The sequence below is a fragment of the Schistocerca cancellata genome, chromosome 11 (genome assembly GCF_023864275.1).
Source record: "Schistocerca cancellata isolate TAMUIC-IGC-003103 chromosome 11, iqSchCanc2.1, whole genome shotgun sequence".
Taxonomy (NCBI): domain Eukaryota; kingdom Metazoa; phylum Arthropoda; class Insecta; order Orthoptera; family Acrididae; genus Schistocerca; species Schistocerca cancellata.
In genome coordinates this window covers 146,992,763-147,013,629 of record NC_064636.1, presented here as the reverse complement: position 1 = coordinate 147,013,629, position 20,867 = coordinate 146,992,763, and the positions used below count along the sequence as shown (strand labels likewise).

Below are 20,867 nucleotides of genomic sequence, written 5' to 3'. Positions count from 1 at the left end.
ATCCAAAAACAGATAAGAAAGCAGTTTTTCAGACTTGCATAAAATGACTAGTAAAATATTTGCTTAGTAAATAAAATATTAGATCTGAACTAAAAACAGTGGGACGGGGGAGAAACAATGATTGTACTCCCACCTTAATTGACAAAATTTATACTAAAAAGTTGTGCATCAATAAAAAGGAAATAAGTTAGCATTAGCAAGCAAAACCACATTACAACCAAAAAACTCAGTTGACTGTCATACTATAATGGTAGCAGGAGAAACAGACCTTCTGGTTCAGATAATTATATATGATTATAATACAATGTCAAATAGTGGTTAAGAAAGAGTTGGTTTAATAATGAATAAGAAAACAGGAACGGAGGTAAGCTACTACAAACAGCAATGTGGATGCATTGTCATAAGCAAGACAGGCACACAGCCCACACCACCACAGTGGTACAAGTTTATATGCCAGCTAGCTTTGCAGATGATGATGATGATGATGATGATGATGATGATATTGAAGAAATGCATGATAACATAAAAGAATTCAGATAGTCAAGAGAGACAAAAATCTAATTGTGGTGGGGAATGGGGACTCAGTAGCTGAAAAGGAAGAGAAGGAAAAGTAGTAGGTGAATATGGACCAGGGAATAGTAATGAAAGAGGAAGCCACCTGGCTAAATTTTGTACAGGGGATAATTTAATCATTGCAATTTACGAACCATCAACGAAGGTTGAATACATGGAAGAGACCTGGAAACACTGGAAGGTTTCAGACTGACTCAGATGTGGGCTCTGACCACAATTTAGTGGTTATGAACTGTAGTTTAAAACTAAAGAAATTGCAGAAATTAATTAGATGGAACCTGGATAAGCCGAAATGACCAGAGGCGGCTGAGTGTTTCAGAGAGAGCATTAGGATGACTGACTACAACAGAGCAAAGAGATGATGAATGGGTAGCTCTGAGAGATGTAATAGTGAAGGCAGCAGAGGATCAAATAGGTAAAAAGCCAAGGCCTAATAGAAACCCTTGGATAACACAGGAGATATTGAATTTAACTAATGAAAGGAGAAAATATAAAAATGCAGCATATGAAGCAGGCAAAAGGGAATACAAATGTCTAAAAACTGAGATTGACAGGAAGTGTTACTGGTTAAGTGAGAATGGCTAGAGGACAAAAATGGCTCTGTGCACTATGGGACTTAACATCTGAGGTCATCAGTCCCCTAGAACTTAGAACTACTTAAACCTAACTAACCTAAGGACATCACACACATCCATGCCCGAGGCAGGATTCGAACCTGCGACTGTAGCGGTCGCGCGCTTCCAGACTGAAGCGCCTAGAACCGCTCGGCCACACCGGCCGGTGCTAAGAGGACAAATGAAAGTAATTAGAAGCATATATCACTAGTGTAAAAATAGATACTGGCTACAGGAAAATTAAAGAAGCCCTTAGAGAAGAGAGAACTAGCTGTATGAATATCAAGAGCTCAGATGGAAAACCAGTCCGAAGCAAAGACGAAAAAGTTGAAAGGTGGAAGAAGCATATAGAAAGTATATGCAAGGGAGATGAAATTGAAGGCAATATTATGGAAATGGAAGAGGACATAGATGAAGACAAGATGGGAGATATGATACTGCAATAAGAATTTGACAGAGCACTGAAATACTTAAGTCCAAACAAGGGTGCAGGAGTAGATGACATTCCACCAAAGTTACTGATAGTCTTGGGGGAGCCTGCCATGACAAAATTTTCCATCTGATATGCAAGATGTACAAGACAGGTGAAATACCCTCAGACTTGAAGAAAAATGTAATAATTACAATTCCAAAGAACGCAGCTGCTGTCAGGTGTAAATATTATCAAACTATCAGTTAAATAAGCAAAGTACTAACATGAATTCTTTACAGAAGGAGAATGGAAAACCTGGTAGAAGCCAACCTTGGGGAACATCAGTTCTGATTCCAGAGAAAAGCTGGAACGTGCAAGGCAGTACCGATCCTATGAGTTATTTTAGAAGATACGTTAAGGTTATTTTAGAAGATACGTTAAGAAAAGGCAAATCTACATTTATAGCATTTGTAGACATAGAGAAAGCTTTTGACAATGTTGACTGGAATACTCTCTTCAAGAGTTTGTAGCCATTCCTTGACATTATTTGATCCATACACTGAGCAAGCAGCAAAGGAAATCAAAGAAAAATTTAGGCTAGGAATTAAAGTCCAGGGAGAAGAAATAAAAACTTTGAGATTTTCCGATGACATTTTAATTATGTCAGAGACAGTAAAGGACTAGAAAGAGCAGTTGCATGTAATGGGCAGTGTATTGAAAGGAAGATATGAGGTGAACACCAGCAAAAGCAAGACTAGGATAACAGGAGGTAGTCGAATTAAATCAGGTACTGCTGATGGAATTAAATTAGGAAATGAGACACTGAAAAAGGTAGATGAGTTTTTCTATTTGAACAGTAAAATAACTGATGAAACAGGGATGAAATAAAACATAGACTGGCAATGGCAGGAAAAGTGTTTCTTAAACAAGAGGAACTTGTTAACATCTAATATAGATTTAGGAATCAGGAAGTCAATTCTGGGAGTATCCGCATGGAGAGTAGCCATGTATGGAAGTGAAACATGTACCATAAACAATTTAGACAAGAAGAGAGTACAAGCTTTCTTACTGTGGCGCTACAGAAGAATGCTGAAGATTAGACAAGTACATCACGTAATTAATGAGGAGGTACTGAACAGAATTAGTGAAAAAAGAAATTTGTAGCACAACCCGACTAGTGGAAGGGATCGGTTAACGGGACACATTCCAAGACATCAAGGAATCCTCAATTTAGAATTGGGGGAGAAGTGTGCGGGGTAAAAATCTTAGAGGGAGACCAAGAGATGAATACAACAGGCCGATTCACAAGGATGCAACTTACCATATTTACCCAAATCTAAGCTACATTCTAAGCTGCACCTGCCACTGCTTTGTGAGTAGATTTTTTACCTATTCAATTAAATAATTTTATCAATAATGATTTTTTTTCATTGTTATATTCAGAATAAGAATAATACGAATGTAAGCATTACATGATATGCACGTTTGTCAGCATTTATGATTGTCTCACTCAATTTTATTAGAGGGACAGGATTTAAATGAGGTAACAGCTAACACACAAGAATATATGTTGTAATGTTTACATTCGTATTAGTCTTATGACAACAGGGTGTATACGCGGACAAGGAAAAAGAATTTCCGGATTTTCCCGGATCTCCTGCTTCAAAATACACTTTCTCATGGGTGAAAATACACTTTTTCCGTGTTAAGTGACAGTATACTTTCTGTCACTACTCTAAAATTTATCAATCCTTTGAATGGATATGGTTTTATACAGCAGCATAGAATTTCCCGGCACTTTAGAAAATGAAACTCAGGGGGGAAAAACACGTTTTGGAAAGATCTTTGACGTGCAGCAACATGTACGCTGCACATTTTGGAATTACGAAAGCATAAATTCGAATTCCAACAACAGAAAAAGTTAATGGTTTAAGTTAATATACATAGTGTTGCTACAAGAAAAGCTTTCGCATATAATATTTGTCTCGAAGACTAATAAGCTACAAGATAAGCTAAGCTTTCACATTTAATGTTGATCTGTTTAGCGCATGTTACACTTTAAGATACATCACACAAATACGCCAGTAAAATTTTTAATACCGACGTAAATCTTGACATTCTGGGCTCAATATTCTTCTAAATGGCTCATCATCAAAGAGTTGATTTTTAAATGATATCAAACACACTGTGACCACAGAAATTCATCGTGCATTCTCGTACATAGTTCATCTTGCGTAAAAGGAAATTTACTTCGAAAACAACGCTTTTTGAACCAAAATTCGCAATATTTTCCCGCAACCTGTTAGAAATAGATTCATTTCAGCAGTTGCCAGAGAGTGCCAGATAATAGGCATCCCCGCACTTGCGCAGCTACGGTGACGTAGGAAGCCCGTATGTTTATATGTGTGAAACATTAGAAGAGCTTACTTACATTATGTCATAAAAGAAACAAGACATCAGAGCGTCGGAATTTCGTGAACCAGGCTAAAATGCATAGTTCGCCTTGAAGTGCACATTGGAATGTCCAGATTCCCAATGACGTATGCCTCAACCTGATACTAAGCTTTTCAGTCTGGTTTTCAGGACATAAATTTTCTTGGAGTACCAGTACTGTATTACCTTACGTTTCGTACTTTCTTATGGCCTAATGCCGTAAGTGCACTTTAAATGCAGTGAACAGTTGAAACTAGCCAGTAGTGTGGAATTAAACATTTCGTTTCAAATAAATTTACTGCCTCTGCAGGAAACCTTAATAAAAGAAAAATTCCTTTAGCAAACCGACAAAAATAACTTTATTGTTCTGCAAGGCGATTAATACTTGACTGTCAGAAAGGTGGAAATAAAATCAAATCTGAAACTAGTAACATAGTAATTATGTGAATGTATTTTAATTCACTTGATAGCTCCCAGCCACAGAAATCCGTCTTGTTTTCATTTGACGTGAGAGCAGTAAACGAAGAGGAAACAGAGAAATCACTAAATGTAAACACGGGTCATCTGGAAACTAGCCCCCTACTCCCCTCCCCCCCTCATCCCCCTCCCCCCTCCGCACTATAACTCAGACTGCTCTGCGCTCTATGCATAATGCATAAGAACGTCAAAATTAAAAAATATATATATATTCATTTTGTAGTGCACATCTTTCTGAAGAGTCTGACACATAAAATATATATCTTCGAGGAAATGTAAGACATGTTATTTGATCTTAAGTTTGCCGAAGTGCCTCTTCAAACAACATTCTTATACCACATGTCACTGTATTTTGCTCTGTGGAACTCAAACGTGTATATTTTGTAATGGATGCCATCAAACTATTTCAGGACAGTGGAAATTAAAATGGCCTGTAGTGCCTCTCCTGCTCCCAGTCGGCCGGTTTGACACCCTGCCCCTCTTAAACACACAAAAAAATAAAAAACAAAAATTCGCGATTAATACTGCATATGATTATATGTCACCGGGAGAACAAGAACTCTTCAGAAAATATGGACTCTTTATTGCCTATTGTCTAATAACTTGTTCTTCTGTGTGACATGAAATTAAATATAGGATACCTAAAACCAGTAAAGACAAGAGACAGGCAAAACAGTACACATTTCGTCAATCCTTAGATCCTAGCAATTTTTCTCTCTAATCTTCCTACAGCTTTACCTGGTGTGCTTTCCTTTCTGCGAAAGAACTATTACCTCATCCCAGTTCGCTAAATGTTTTGCTAGATGAAAAACCAAAATGTTGTCGTCCAACACTGAAAAAGCTGTTAATAGAAATAGTACTTAAGACTGGTGTGATTTCTCGATCTGATTACATCTATGTTGCCCCTGTTGCTGGATGAAACAAAATAGGCCTTTCTAATATTGCAGCAATTGTAACACACACCAAATAAGTGAGACTGTTTTGGCAATAACGATCATTTTTATAGTACGACAGAATATAATTCACGAAGTACCAATACGAAATACCTATTTGCCATACTACAATCAAAAAGCTTTATGTTAGGAAATAGTTTCAGATTTCATGCATAGGGTTCAGTTTCTCATGCACAAGACTGAAAAGTAGTACAAAGAAATTTTTGTATAAATTTGGAATCGTCATATTCTTCCATAATTTGTGTGATGTCCCCGTTCTCTTCTCCTTCCTCATTCTAACAAACAATCTCATCATCAGTAATTCTGTAACTATTCCTACCACTGTCAAAACTCATTCTCCGGTAAACTTTACTAACCCTGCCACACTCACCGGTTTAGTTATCCGGCGATTATTCTCCAGTTAGTCATTTTACGTGTTCGTACAATGCGTTTTCTGCACTACTCCGAGAATGGAACTTAAGCGGCTGCTAGCAGGGGATTACAACTGGCCCCGACTAGTGTAGCGATCTGGCCAAAAATTTTCTGTCAAATTTCACTTTCTTGGATACACCGAGAAGAAATACGTAATCTTTCGTACGTGTTGTACCTGTTAGTTGTCTATTTACACTCTGGTAGTCTGAATCTACGGATTTCGCTAGTAATTATAACAATGCCGAACATCTGCAAACCGAATCAACCACATAAACAAGCAGCAGTTGGCATTCACCAGTTGAGCTTTATTCCACTCAGCTCGTATAGCCCGTCCCGTTTTGTCTGCAGGAAAGTTCATTCCTAGATGCGACGAGGATTCCCTTGGCAGAGATATCACGTACACTATGCACGCATTCAAATATCAACTTATACTTCATTCAGAAATCAACTTATAATGTGCTCAAAAATGTCCAAAAACCAGCATGGGTGCCTTTCAAAGTCATACGAATAATCGATAGACCGACTTGCGCTGGAAGCTAGGTGCTTTGTGAAACAAAGTTTTTTTTTTCCCCTCAAGAATATGAATTTGCCCCCTCCTCCCTAAATTGCCATCCAGTTCAGATACTCCGGTCTCCCACCCCCTTCCCCACCCCACACATTAGGTGCGAGCCTGCTGCGCACATGTGAATCTGGCAGCTTGGGCACATCAGTAAAATCTTTCTGGGTGCCCCATGTGGCTGGTTGCTGCTACTGCTGCTTACACAGCCAACAGCCACACTTCTGTAGCCAGAAGCGGGAGAAGGTGTTACTAATACGCGACTCAACTACGCCTGTTTGTGAGCCCACTGGTAACTGGTTAATTGATCTAATGTTAACAGTTGCGACGCCACACTCATCGGAGGCAATTTGTTGTTACAAAGCACTGCATAGTCTTCCTAAAGCCTTTGACACATTTTGCTGTCGGCAGACGCTTGTACGAGCACTGTGTTATTTTATTTCCTTTGCAATTTAAGTTTTATTTTCATTTTTTTCTCTCATTCACATTTTAATGCTGAAGTATTATTCTGCAGTTGCGGGATACAGTAATATCCTTTGTTATAGAGGATCGGTTCTTACCAGTCAAAATTACAAAAATTTAACTGAAAACTAAAACAACTAAAAAATCCAGGAATTCTATAAAATTTCCGGGGTTTTCCCATTTTTCTCCCAGATGAAAAAATTCCCGGGTTTTTCCCGGATCTCCCGGTTGTCCCAGGTCGTATACAACCTGGACAAAGAGAGTATGCGATTCACGATTCATAGGAACCGTCTACTGTCACCGGTAGGAAAACATCGAAGATGTACTGACAAAGTGTCGGCCATATTGACGTACGTTCTGAACACGAGTTTGCCAATCGGCTTTTCGTAGCAGATTCGTAGTGAAGTGGCAGCGCTGGAAAAACAGCAGCACCACGAAGCCGACGTCTGCCGATGCCTTAAGCGCCTGCAGCACGGTTAGCATTTTTTCTGCATAAGAAATAATTTCCGCCTGGAATTTGGCACTGTAATGAAATCTCTTCATTACGGTTCACTAACACAAGCACTTCACAATATGTGAAATGAAAATGAGCCACAGCTTACCATTGTGCAAGAATCCTAAAGCCTTAGGCACTGTCGGTATTTACGTAGAGGAATTTATTTTCGTTGCTACAAATATTTGAAAGGCTGCTACATTTGAAGACGAGCAATACTGAATTTCTATTTTCTCCCGTAGGTGGAGATATTGCAATTTGATGGCCTAAACTCAGAAAAAAGTACCTTTATTTTCTAACTTTTTTATGTATTTTTACTAGCACAGAAGATTTGATGCCAGTATTTATCTCCGCTCTCTAAAATCGTTCCCGTCTAGCACTGATTTTTTCTGACGGCAAAAGTTAGTTGAGACAGTTCCCAATGCCATTTTTTCAGAACTTCCATTTGCTTTGCATTTGATTCTAAGCCGCTGGCGGTTTTTTGGATCCTGAACACCAGAAAAAAAGCACTGCTCAGATTCGGGTGTATACAGTATTAAGAAATGAAGACGTTTGCACAGGAGAGAGTGGAATGGAGAGGTGCATCAAACAAGTCTTTGGACTGGAAACAATAACAACAACAGCATACTTATACAACCAATTTCCAAAAGTGATTACCCTACTAGAGATGGAAAGCCTTGTGCCAATGTGGAGCAACAAAATCTCCTGGGCCTGTGCTACATTCCTCTGCACCATCAAACAGCTGGGAGCTGACAAGCTGCAGCAGTCAGCAACACACCACCCTTCCACTGGGGCGATGTCGCAGCAAAAGTGCAGTAAAAGGATGGCACCGACAAACCGGAGGTTACAATTTTTCTGGAACCAAAACCGATTTCATCTGCAAATGTCAGAGACATCTTGGGACAATTCCGAAAGACTTGCTTTATTCTGAAAGACTCTGCGAGGATTTCGACTGTTTGTGGACCTCGGATCCTTTCGTCACAGTCTGCTCCAGCATTTTAAGGCCTGTACTGCTGCCACAGGTGGTCACACCCCATACTGTGCACATTAAACAGCTGTTGGAATGTGTTTGCATATCTCTTAAGTTGGAAGAAATGAAGGACATTTTCATCTACTCTTGTACATATTGCAGTTGTTTGCATTCCGTATTCTTTACACTGTTTCTACTCCGCTATCACCTATTTATACTGTTTTGTGGCAAAATAAACGCAACCTTGTAAAATTTCTGCTTGTTGCTTTAATTTTGAACACCAGTATATGTTTCTCAGTTGAAAAGACAGCAATTTAAAAACAAACTGAACACCTAAACACTGCGCTCCGCACTCAACAACAATTTTCGTGAACAGAACCAAATAGCTAAATGGTAAACAACAGAAGGAATTAATAAATGATTTTGCAGTCGGGCATCCACAGCTGAGATGCATGATAACATATTTTAAACATTTTTTAAGAAACTATTAAAATGTTTAAAACAGCTTTTCAATATCACATTATCTATTAGCAGTTCCTTTATTACCTTTATTACAGTATCACACACAACCAGTTTCACAACACTTTAATCAAATACTCAGGTGTATACATCTACACACATCAAAAAAAAGTTTTGCATCACCCTGGTTCCCAGAACTCCTGAAGACAGACGTTGACTGTGGATATTGTATCACATACACAGTCCCTTTGACTGTTCAGAGATGTCACTAAACCCGCCCAAAGATGTAAACAACCAAGCACGAGCAGCGCCTATTAGATGGAGGGAGTCCGACAGCTGATCAGTTCCAGTCATTCCACCAGGAAGGATGTACACATCCCGTGTTGTCTGTAGTTCAACCGTGCCTAGATGATCAATACTGCAGTTTGATCGTTTCTGCATTGTTCCTTTGTGCCAGGAAGGTCTCTCAACAAGGGAAGTGTCCAGGTGTCTCTGAGTGAACCACAGCGATGTTGTTCAGACGTGGAGGAGATACAGACAGCCAGGAACTGTCAATGACATGCCTCGCTCAGGCCGCCCGAGGGCTACTACTGCAGCGGATGAACGCTACCTGCGTATTATGGGTCAGAGGAACCCTGATAGCAATGCCACCGTGTTCAATAATGCTTTTTGTGCAGCCACAGGACATCGTGTTACGGTCCAAAGCGTGCGCAATAGGCTGCAGGATGTGCAACTTCACTCCCGACATCCCTGGCGAGGTCCATCTTTGCAACCCCGACACCGTGCAGTGCAGTACAGATGGGCCCAACAACATGCCAAATAGACCGCTCAGGACTGGCATCACATTTTCTTCACTGAGGAGTGTCGCATATGCCTACGACCAGACAATTGTCGGAGACAGTTTGGAGGTAGCCCGGTCAGGCTGAATGCCTTTGACACACTGTCCAGTGAGTGCAGCTATGGGGACGTTCCCTGCTGTTTTGGGGTGGCATTACGTGAGGCCGACATACGCCGCCGGTGGTCACAGAAGGCGCTATAACGTCTATGCGATACACGAATCCCATCCTCTGACCGACAGTGCAACCATATCGCCAGCATATTGGCGAGGCAATAGTCTTCACGGATGACAATTCGTGCCCCCATGGTACACATCTCGTGAGTGACTCACTTCAGGATAACGACATCGCTCGACGAGAGTGGCCAGTACGTTCTCCAGACACAAACCCTATCGAAGATGCCTGGGACAGATTGAAAAGGGCCATTTATGGACGACGTGACCCACCAACCACTCTGCGGGATACGCCGAATCACCACTGAGGAATGGGACAAACTGGACCGACAGTGCCTCGATGAACTCGTGTATAGTATGCCACGAAGAATACAGGCATGCATCAGTGCAAGAGGATGTGCTACTGGGTATTAGAAGTAACAGTGTGTACAGCAATCTGGACCACCAACTCTGAAGGTCTCAGTGTATGGTGGTACAACATGCAATGTGTGGTTTTCACGAGAAATAAAACGGGCGGAAATGACGTTTATGTTGATCTTTACTCCAATTTTATGTACAGGTTCCAGAACTCTGGGAACCGAGGTCATGCAGACCTTTCTTTGATGGGTGTATGAAAGAATGTAATATAAATTAGGAGGTATAATAATGGTGAAAATAAGACTATGAACCAGAAAGACAGGCGCAAGAAGTGTGCCCGAGCACGGTGGGCCACGGGTATGTACCTAGGGAAGGAGTCGGTCGCTTCTCTCCGGCACACTGCCGGCAGTTTCAGTAACGTTATGTCGACTGTGTTGTCAGCTGGCCTGGCCTTCCTACTTTGGGCGTAGCCACATCTCCACCATGTGGCTTTTGTGAGAATCTCGATTTTTCATGAGTGGTGAATCTTTATACACTCCTGGAAATTGAAATAAGAACACCGTGAATTCATTGTCCCAGGAAGGGGAAACTTTATTGACACATTCCTGGGGTCAGATACATCACATGATCACACTGACAGAACCACAGGCACATAGACACAGGCAACAGAGCATGCACAATGCCGGCACTAGTACAGTGTATATCCACCTTTCGCAGCAATGCAGGCTGCTATTCTCCCATGGAGACGATCGTAGAGATGCTGGATGTAGTCCTGTGGAACGGCTTGCCATGCCATTTCCACCTGGCGCCTCAGTTGGAACAGCGTTCGTGCTGGACGTGCAGACCGCGTGAGACGACGCTTCATCCAGCCCCAAACATGCTCAATGGGGGACAGATCCGGAGATCTTGCTGGCCAGGGTAGTTGACTTACACCTTCTAGAGCACGTTGGGTGGCACGGGATACATGCGGACGTGCATTGTCCTGCCGGAACAGCAAGTTCCCTTGCCGGTCTAGGAATGGTAGAACGATGGGTTCGATGACGGTTTGGATGTACCGTGCACTATTCAGTGTCCCCTCGACGATCACCAGTGGTGTACGGCCAGTGTAGGAGATCGCTCCCCACACCACGATGCCGGGTGTTGGCCCTGTGTGCCTCGGTCGTATGCAGTCCTGATTGTGGCGCTCACCTGCACGGCGCCAAACACGCATACGACCATCATTGGCACCAAGGCAGAAGCGACTCTCATCGCTGAAGACGACACGTCTCCATGCGTCCCTCCATTCACGCCTGTCGCGACACCACTGGAGGCGGGCTGCACGATGTTGGGGCGTGAGCGGAAGACGGCCTAACGGTGTGCGGGACCGTAGCCCAGCTTCACGGAGACGGTTGCGAATGGTCCTCGTCGATACCCCAGGAGCAACAGTGTCCCTAATTTGCTGGGAAGTGGCGGTGCGGTCCCCTACGGCACTGCGTAGGATCCTACGGTCTTGGCGTGCATCCGTGCGTCGCTGCGGTCCGGTCCCAGGTCGACGGGCACGTGCACCTTCCGCCGACCACTGGCGACAACATCGATGTACTGTGGAGACCTCACGCCCCACGTGTTGAGCAATTCGGCGGTACGTCCACCCGGCCTCCCGCATGCCCACTATACGCCCTCGCTCAAAGTCCGTCAACTGCACATACGGTTCACGTCCACGCTGTCGCGGCATGCTACCAGTGTTAAAGACTGCGATGGAGCTCCGTATGCCACGGCAAACTGGCTGACACTGACGGTGGCGGTGCACAAATGCTGCGCAGCTAGCGCCATTCGACGGCCAACACCGCGGTTCCTGGTGTGTCCGCTGTGCCGTGCGTGTGATCATTGCTTGTACAGCCCTCTCGCAGTGTCCGGAGCAAGTATAGTGGGTCTGACACACTGGTGTCAATGTGTTCTTTTTTCCATTTCCAGGAGTGTATTTTGGATTAAATTTTAAAAGGAACATAAAATTCGACTGCATTTCGTTGGTAGCCCAAGTTTACAGTCCATGAATACAACAAATTACGTTTCATTTGGCAGATAAATACTTTTTTGGGGGCTTCATGAGAAAATGTCAAGCAAGATTAAATGTAATACTTCGTTATTTCTCTATTTATCTTTCCTTCGTCCCCTTCGACCATGCTCTATTTAAGTTAACTGAGACACTGTAAGAGCATAAAACGTTGCGTGCACGTTACTGCATAGTTCGGCCATCTGTTGGTAAAATTATGAAGTATTACGAAGCTTCATTGTACGAGCGAGGCGAAGCGAGCGCAGCCGCGGCTGAGCGGCGAACTGGGCAACTTCGTCAGGCTTCCTTACTTCATGAATGAACTACCTACTTCATTTGAACGCTTCACGGTAAAGAGTGAAATGAATGAAGTAGTTCACGGGAATGAACGAGTTCGACCCATCTCTTAACTGCACTGTCTGAAGTTTGCCGCATGGGGCCCACCGCAGTTGGCGCACCGTCGCTGGTTTGGCTGTGTTTGTGTGCAAGTGTCGGATCTGTGGCTGCCAGGCCGCAGCGGAGGGCCGAGTGGCCGAACCGCTGGCAGTTGTTACGTTGTTGGGGGACGTTGGGCGGTTCGTAGTGTTCTACGCGTACGTCCATCCGCAGAAGGAGGATGCTAAGTTCACCCAACCTGGATATGATGTGACGTCATTATGACGTAATACACTTTAGTCGATTAACACACGTATCGACTTTTACGAACGTTCGAGATTCTAAACTGTCGTCAGCTAGTGATTTGTTTTGACACGTGCGATTCTGATAATAGCTCAGTGTTGCAGCGTGTATGTATTTCGCCAAAATAAAAGAGCTGGATATTAATAGAATATTCCTGACCGTGGCCTTGAAAATACCACAGACAACATGTTTCGTAAAAAAGTGAAGTCCTCTTATGTCCCGACCAGATTAGATTGTGTGATTGTTGTATTGAACGCTTACGCCGAAAATAATATTTATTTATTATCAATATTTTAGTATGGTTTCATACAATTGGTCTCGTCAGTACATGTTAGATTGTAGCCGCATACTCTTGCTGACTTTTTTTTTCTTAATTTATATAGCTGAAAGAGAACTCGTGCAAGTTTGTTAGCTAAGTAATTTACATGTCCATCCCAAGATAGTCTTTTATCAACCATAATTCCAAGTAATTTTACACTCGGGCCGCAGAGACAGGTACCTTAGTGTCCAGTAACTACTGGTGTGTAGAATGATTGAATTTCGAACTTAAAAAGAAAAATATGAGGCATTGTTGAAGAAAAATCGTCGACCGGAGATGAAATACGAGGGGAAGTGGATTTCTCAATGTAATCTTAACGAAAGGTTAGTGTCTTGACGCATCTAAGGATTTTGGCTGCTGAGTGCTTCTTCTCACCGAGTACAAATAACCGACGCACTTCAGCTGGGTCAGAAGTGTTATGTGTCGACAGAAGTGCCGACACAGTGTTATTTTGAAGGGGCCGAATAGGCACGCTATAAGCTCACCCAGAATATCGTGAAGTCTGAAACAGGATGCTCAATGAATGCTAATAAGAAAAGTACGTTGCTTTGGGAATACTTAACTTTAATCCATCCTTTTGGTATACATCGTTTATGGTGAATACAAGTAAGACTCTCTCCAGATATGGTTAACTGCGCCTTGCTAGGTCGTAGCTATGGACTTAGCTGAAGGCTATTGTAACTGTCTCTCGGCAAATGAGAGGAAGGCTTCGTACGTCTAGTCGCTAGCAATGTCGTCCGTACAACTGGGGCGAGTGCTAGTCCGTCTTTCTAGACCTGCCATGTGGTGGCGCTAGGTCTGCAAGTACTGACAGTGGCGACACGCGGGTCCGACATGTACTAATGGACCGCGGCCGATTTAAGCTACCACCTAGCAAGTGTGGTGTCTGGCGGTGACACCACAAGAAGTACATCAATTTCTGCTTGATATTCACAATAACCACGCAATTGCCCGTCGTCATCGATGCTGAACTCTTTCATATTTTCTCTCATTAGTCTCTCGAATGCTGAACACATAATTAGAGACGAGCAAACGAAAAACAACGCACAGGACACAAACACAGTACAATACACGATTTAAACGCAAGGAACGCAAAACACATTTCAACGAATGGTGCAGAGCAGAGCGCTACCCTGTCACAACCACTCGAAAGTTCACAAAAGTCGAATAGTCGATATACGGTTTCTATCGTTTTCGATGTAGCGTGTATACGTCATAATGACGTCACACCGTATCCGAGTCCGGTGAACTTAGCATCCTCCTCCGCAGAAAGCCCTTTATCAGCAGGATGGCGCGGGAATCAGCCGTGTCGGCTAACTCGACCGTGTAGCGTGGCGGCGGCGCGTGTGTGCGGAACCCCGTCATCCGACAGGCACTTTTGCAGTCCAATCCCAGATAACAGAGTGCCGCCCGTACTGCCTCGTTGGGGGTGCTGGGATCCACTCCCTTGATCACGTACTGCTGGGTTCTCTCGTCCAGCCTTCTGTACGTGTAGTGTTCGATCATCCGATCTGTGAGGAAGGTCAGAAGATCTTTATATTCGTTGTCTGTGGCAACGTACAGTGAGGCCCTATCCCCCGACTACTTTGCGTGTAATGTACTGTTTATGTGCCTCTCCGCGAATGCAGTGTTAAGGGGCTCCGGAACCCCCCATACTCGCAATGTTAAAATAACGCTTATAAATTACATCTTTCCTCACAAAGTATTTGAGGTAGGAAGTTGAACTTTTTACAGATTATTTATTGGAATATGGGCTACAACTTAACACAGGGATTTTACAAAATTTTAGTTCAGTTATTAAAGATGATTTTTTTTCAATTGTAATGAAAATTCACAACATTTTTTTGCAATTTTTTATTTATATATTCAAAAATATACAGTTTTTTTGGAAAAAGGCTGTGTTACATTATGCAGAAGGTACTGTGTAACATTTACTGAAAGTTTGAAACAAATATGTTTGGAAGATCCTTAGTAAACACGTAATTAGTATGAGAAAATAAAAGTTTTGGGAATCGAGCGACAAAGATTGGATTAACTTTTTAGTGCATTGCAGGTCCATAGGATGGATTATCTTCATCCTCTGCAAACTCCTCCTCCAGCTTCCTCTTGTTCCTCCTCCTGTTTACTCTTGCTTGTATTTCTAGACTCTTTACAGCCCTGTCCGCAGCCCGAAGGCGTTCCTTGTCTAAAGCAAGCATCGCTCGTACCATGTTAGAACCTATCTTCATTCCCATATTTCTAAATACCTTGCACCTTACAATGTTGCCATCACTGAAAGTCGCAACAGCATCATACACACCAAAGTGAAGTGTTTCTATTCCAACAAATACACTCTTGGGGATTCTCGACCATATAACACTATTTACACTTTCATTGGGGTTTTGAGTTTTTCTGTGAATACACTTTTTCAACAGTTCAGGTGCTGCTAAGTCTCTGAAAATAGGTTAGCCACAACACATACTTTATCTCACATCACTAAAATGTACCTGATGAACACGGACGTTAATAATAACACCATTTGACAGCAGTTTAACAGCGCCACAGTGGGTCACGCCCATGCAGAACACATTTCAAAAAAAATTTAAAAATAGTTGTAGTCTTCGGAATTGAATAAATTATATATCTATTAAAAGGTAATAGTCTGCAGATTCAGAAAACGCAAAAAAGTAAAAATTGAACTTTTCATGATTTTGAGCCTTTCCGGAGCCCCTTAACGGCACTAACGTTCCCATAGTTTTGTATAACGACTGGGGGGAAACCAGTCTCGTGTTGTGTGGGCACCGCTGTGGCTTTGTGTGCTTTGTTTTTGTTCGCCACAGCTGTGTTTGCGTTTTCTTTTGTGTTAATATTGTTGCTAGCCTGAGATGTGCTAGTTGGTGTAGGCAACAGCGCCTTTCGGTTGCCTAGCGAGTTTGGGTGCTCGCTTGTTTGTGCTCGTGTCTTTCTGGGTCTGCGTTTTGGGCCCTCCACCTGCCAGGGCTCTGTGTAGTGGTTTTCTGTGTCCACATCCGCCGCCGCTGCCTCGATCTCTTGAGGCTGCTGCATCGGTGGGAGAATGGTACATGACTGCCCAGTGACAGGTGAGTGTAAAGTGATGTTGAGTGTAGTTGTTTTGGTGGGAGAGACGTCCGTCCCGAAAAGTTCGGTGATTGGCCGGCGCGACTCGAGCTGCTTTTGCGCTTTCACGCCGAACTGTCGAGCGTCGCCAGCCGCTCCGTCGCCTCCGGTAGCGAGCGGGGCGCCAGTTTCGGCGGCTGCAGTCGATCCTCGAGCCTCGTGTGTTGCAGTCTCGCTGCGGATGACAGCAGGGGATGTGCTAGTAGCGTCCGCCATCTCGAACTTAGAATTATTTATTTATTGGGTGGGAAGGGGGAAACGACAGTTTTGCTTTTCTCGATAGGGGAGAGAAGTGTCTCTTGTTCGCTATTGAAGTGGGTGTTCCCTACGTTACGCTAACATACGCTGTTGGTGCAAGCGTGACACCTAAAGGGGTAGCATTCATCTCAGGAGGATGCTAAGTTCACCGGACTTGGATACGATGTGACGTCATTATGACGTATACACGCTACATCGAAAACGATAGAAACCGTATATCGACTATTCGACTTTTGTGAACTTTCGAGAGGTTGTGACAGGGTAGCGCTGTGCTCTGCGCCATTCGTTTAAATGTGTTTTGCGTTCCTTGCGTTTAAATCGTGTATTGTACTCTGTGTGTGTCCTGTGCGTTGTTTTTCGTTTGCTCATCTCTAATTGTGTGTTCAGCATTCGAGAGACTAATGAGAGAAAATATGAAAGAGTTCAGCATCGATGACGAAGGGCAATTGCGTGGTTATTGTGAATCTCAAGCAGAAATTGATGTACTTCTGACCCAGCTGAAGTGCGACGGTTATTTGTACTCGGTGAGAAGAAGCACTCAGCAGCCAAAATCCTTAGATGCGTCAAGACACTAACCTTTCGTTAAGATTACATTGAGAAATCCACTTCCCCTCGTATTTCATCTCCGGTCGACGATTTTTCTTCAACACTGCCTCATATTTTTCTTTTTAAGTTCGAAATTCAATCATTCTACACACCAGTCATTACTGGACACTAAGGTACCTGTCTCTGCGGCCCGAGTGTAAAATTACTTGGAATTATGGTTGATAAAAGACTATCTTGGTATGGACATATAAATTGCTTAGCTAACAAACTTGCACAAGTTCTCTTTCAGCTATATAAATTAAGAAAAGAAAGTCAGCAAGAGTATGCGGCTACAATCTAACATGTACTGACGAGACCAATTGTATGAAAGCATACTAAAATATTGATAATAAATAAATATTATTTTCGGCGTAAGCGTTCAATACAACAATCACACAATCTAATCTGGTCGGGACATAAGAGGACTTCACTTTTTTACGAAACATGTTGTCTGTGGTATTTTCAAGGCCACGGTCAGGAATATTTCTATTAATATCCAGCTCTTTTATTTTGGCGAAATACATACACGCTGCAACACTGAGCTATTATCAGAATCGCACGTGTCAAAACAAATCACTAGCTGACGACAGTTTAGAATCTCGAACGTTCGTAAAAGTCGATACGTGTGTTAATCGACTAAAGTGTATTACGTCATAATGACGTCACATCATATCCAGGTTGGGTGAACTTAGCATCCTCCTCCATCTCACGCTAGGTGAGGAGAACCCTACGTCATAATGACGTAACGCTACGTCATCGTTGTGTAACTAACCTAAATCGACTAAATGAGTACGTATATCGATATATCGATCTTTGCAGTTGTACCGATAACGTCAAAGGAAATGTAAATGCATGTGTACAAACGAAGTGGTAGGAGTTGTGTGATATGGTCATCCCAGCTAAATGAATTGTTAAGTGTAATCCCAATAATTTGCGATGTGTATTTCATGAACATAATTAATGTCTGAGCGAAGGAGCCATAACGAAATAAAAAAAAAGCTTGTCATTCTTTTTAAATCCGATGAATCGTGCGTAAATCGTGTGGACAGAAAAGTGAATTAATTAATTATTAAGCTGCAATCCAAAGAATGTGGGATATTATTGTGTATTTCGTGAACGTAACGAATATCTGAATGAAGGAATCATAACCATAACGAAAGTTAAAAAAGTGTGTAGTCATGTTTTCAATCCGATTAATATTGAATAAATCATGTGGATAAAAACGTGAAATAGGAAGAAATTAAAGTGTGTCGTATTTTTATAAAATCCAATGAATTATACATAATTCATGTGGGCAGAAACGTTAAACTGAGAAACTGAAGTGGTTCTGAAGATAATTCCGAATGTTGCTAGAAACATTAAACCATCTGGTTCCATTTCATTTTGCCTTCATGTTGCAAAGCAAGTAAGAAGGATAGTGAAACCTTTCAGACTATCTTCATGGATCTGCTCGAAAGTTGTCCCATCTCCGTTAGAGCCCATGTTCAGAACGACGTACTCACTAGCAACACCGGAGAACAGGACAATGAAAGCACATAAACAAATAAGAATGCAGATTCTAGACGCACACAACAGTCGATATATACAGAATGCACACAACAGTCGATAGGACAACTCGGGAAACTCATGATGACGCGTGCCTACGTCACTATGACGTAGGGCTCTCCTCACCTAGCGTGAGATGAATGCTACCCCACCTAAAGGAGGTGCGGAAGAAGAATGGCATGGTCCCGTGAAGGAGCCCTGGTACTGCCTCAGAGTCCCTAAAAGAACAAGAGAATCACGTTGGGGGCGTCGGGTAACCGGAGGCTACCGGGAGCTGCGAGCCGAAGCTCTTCCGCGGCAGTCCGCGACTGGTCGCGCGGCTTCGTGTCGAAGGGGAGCGAGCTGAACCGTCCGGCACTCGGCCGGTTGCCGCCGGGCGGCTGCGCCCGGAGCGCTCGACGCTCACCCCCCGGGTGACTGGCTGCGGAGCGCTGGTAGCGGCCGGCTGGCATCTACAGGGTGTTTCAAAAATGACCGGTATATTTGAAACGGCAATAAAAACTAAACGAGCAGCGATAGAAATACACCGTTTGTTGCAATATGCTTGGGACAACAGTACATTTTCAGGCGGACAAACTTTCGAAATTACAGTAGTTACAATTTTCAACAACAGATGGCGCTGCAAGTGATGTGAAAGATATAGAAGACAACGCAGTCTGTGGGTGCGCCATTCTGTACGTCGTCTTTCTGCTGTAAGCGTGTGCTGTTCACAACGTGCAAGTGTGCTGTGGACAACATGGTTTATTCCTTAGAACAGAGGATTTTTCTGGTGTTGGAATTCCACCGCCTAGAACACAGTGTTGTTGCAACAAGACGAAGTTTTCAACGGAGGTTTAATGTAACCAAAGGACCGAAAAGCGATACAATAAAGGATCTGTTTGAAAAATTTCAACGGACTGGGAACGTGACGGATGAACGTGCCGGAAAGGTAGGGCGACCGCGTACGGCAACCGCAGAGGGCGACGCGCAGCTAGTGCAGCAGGTGATCCGACAGCGGCCTCGGGTTTCCGTTCGCCGTGTTGCAGCTGCGGTCCAAATGACGCCGACGTCCACGTATCGTCTCACGCGCCAGAGTTTACACCTCTATCCGTACAAAATTCAAACGCGGCAACCCCTCAGCGCCGCTACCGTTGCTGCACGAGAGACATTCGCTAACGATATAGTGCACAGGATTGATGACGGCGATATGCGTGTGGGCAGCATTTGGTTTACTGACGAAGCTTATTTTTACCTGGACGGCTTCGTCAATAAACAGAACTGGCGCATATGGGGAACCGAAAAGCCCCATGTTGCAGTCCCATCGTCCCTGCATCCTCAAAAAGTACTGGTCTGGGCCGCCATTTCTTCCAAAGGAATCATTGGCCCATTTTTCAGATCCGAAACGATTACTGCATCACGCTATCTGGACATTCTTCGTGAATTTGTGGCGGTACAAACTGCCTTAGACGACACTGCGAACACCTCGTGGTTTATGCAAGATGGTGCCCGGCCACATCGCACGGCCGACGTCTTTAATTTCCTGAATGAATATTTCGATGATCGTGTGATTGCTTTGCGCTATCCGAAACATAGAGGAGGCGGCGTGGATTGGCCTCCCTATTCGCCAGACATGAACCCCTGTGACTTCTTTCTGTGGGGACACTTGAAAGACCAGGTGTACCGCCAGAATCCAGAAACAATTGAACAGCTGAAGCAGTACATCTCATCTGCATGTGAAGCCATTCCGCCAGACACGTTGTCAAAGGTTTCGGGTACTTTCATTCAGAGACTACACCATATTATTGCTACGCATGGTGGATATGTGGAAAAAATCGTACTATAGAGTTTCCCAGACCGCAGTGCCATCTGTTGTTGACAATTGTAACTACTGTAATTTCGAAAGTTTGTCTGCCTGAAAATGTACTGTTGTCCCAAGCATATTGCAACAAACGGTGTATTTCTATCGCTGCTCGTTTAGTTTTTATTACCGTTTCAAATATACCGGTCATTTTTGAAACACCCTGTACCAGTGGGATGTGTGGCTTACGAGCAGCTACTCGACCATGAAATCCAACTTTTCTCAACTACCACCTAACTGTTCAAATGGCTCTGAGCACTATGCGACTTATCTTCTCAGGTCATCAGTCGCCTAGAACTTAGAACCACTTAAACCTAAGT

The 20,867-nt window shown here is 43.3% G+C and overlaps 1 protein-coding gene across 1 annotated transcript in view; it reads right to left on the bottom strand.

Annotated features, from left to right (window-relative positions):
- LOC126108370 (zinc finger protein OZF-like) overlaps nt 1–19,162 on the bottom strand; it is a 36,643-nt gene extending 17,481 nt beyond the window's left edge. Inside the window, exon 1 of the mRNA XM_049913584.1 lies at nt 18,950–19,162. Coding sequence (XP_049769541.1) covers nt 18,950–19,162 — 213 coding nt within the window. The remainder of the gene's footprint in view (nt 1–18,949) is intronic.
- Nucleotides 19,163–20,867: the final 1,705 nt, after the last annotated feature.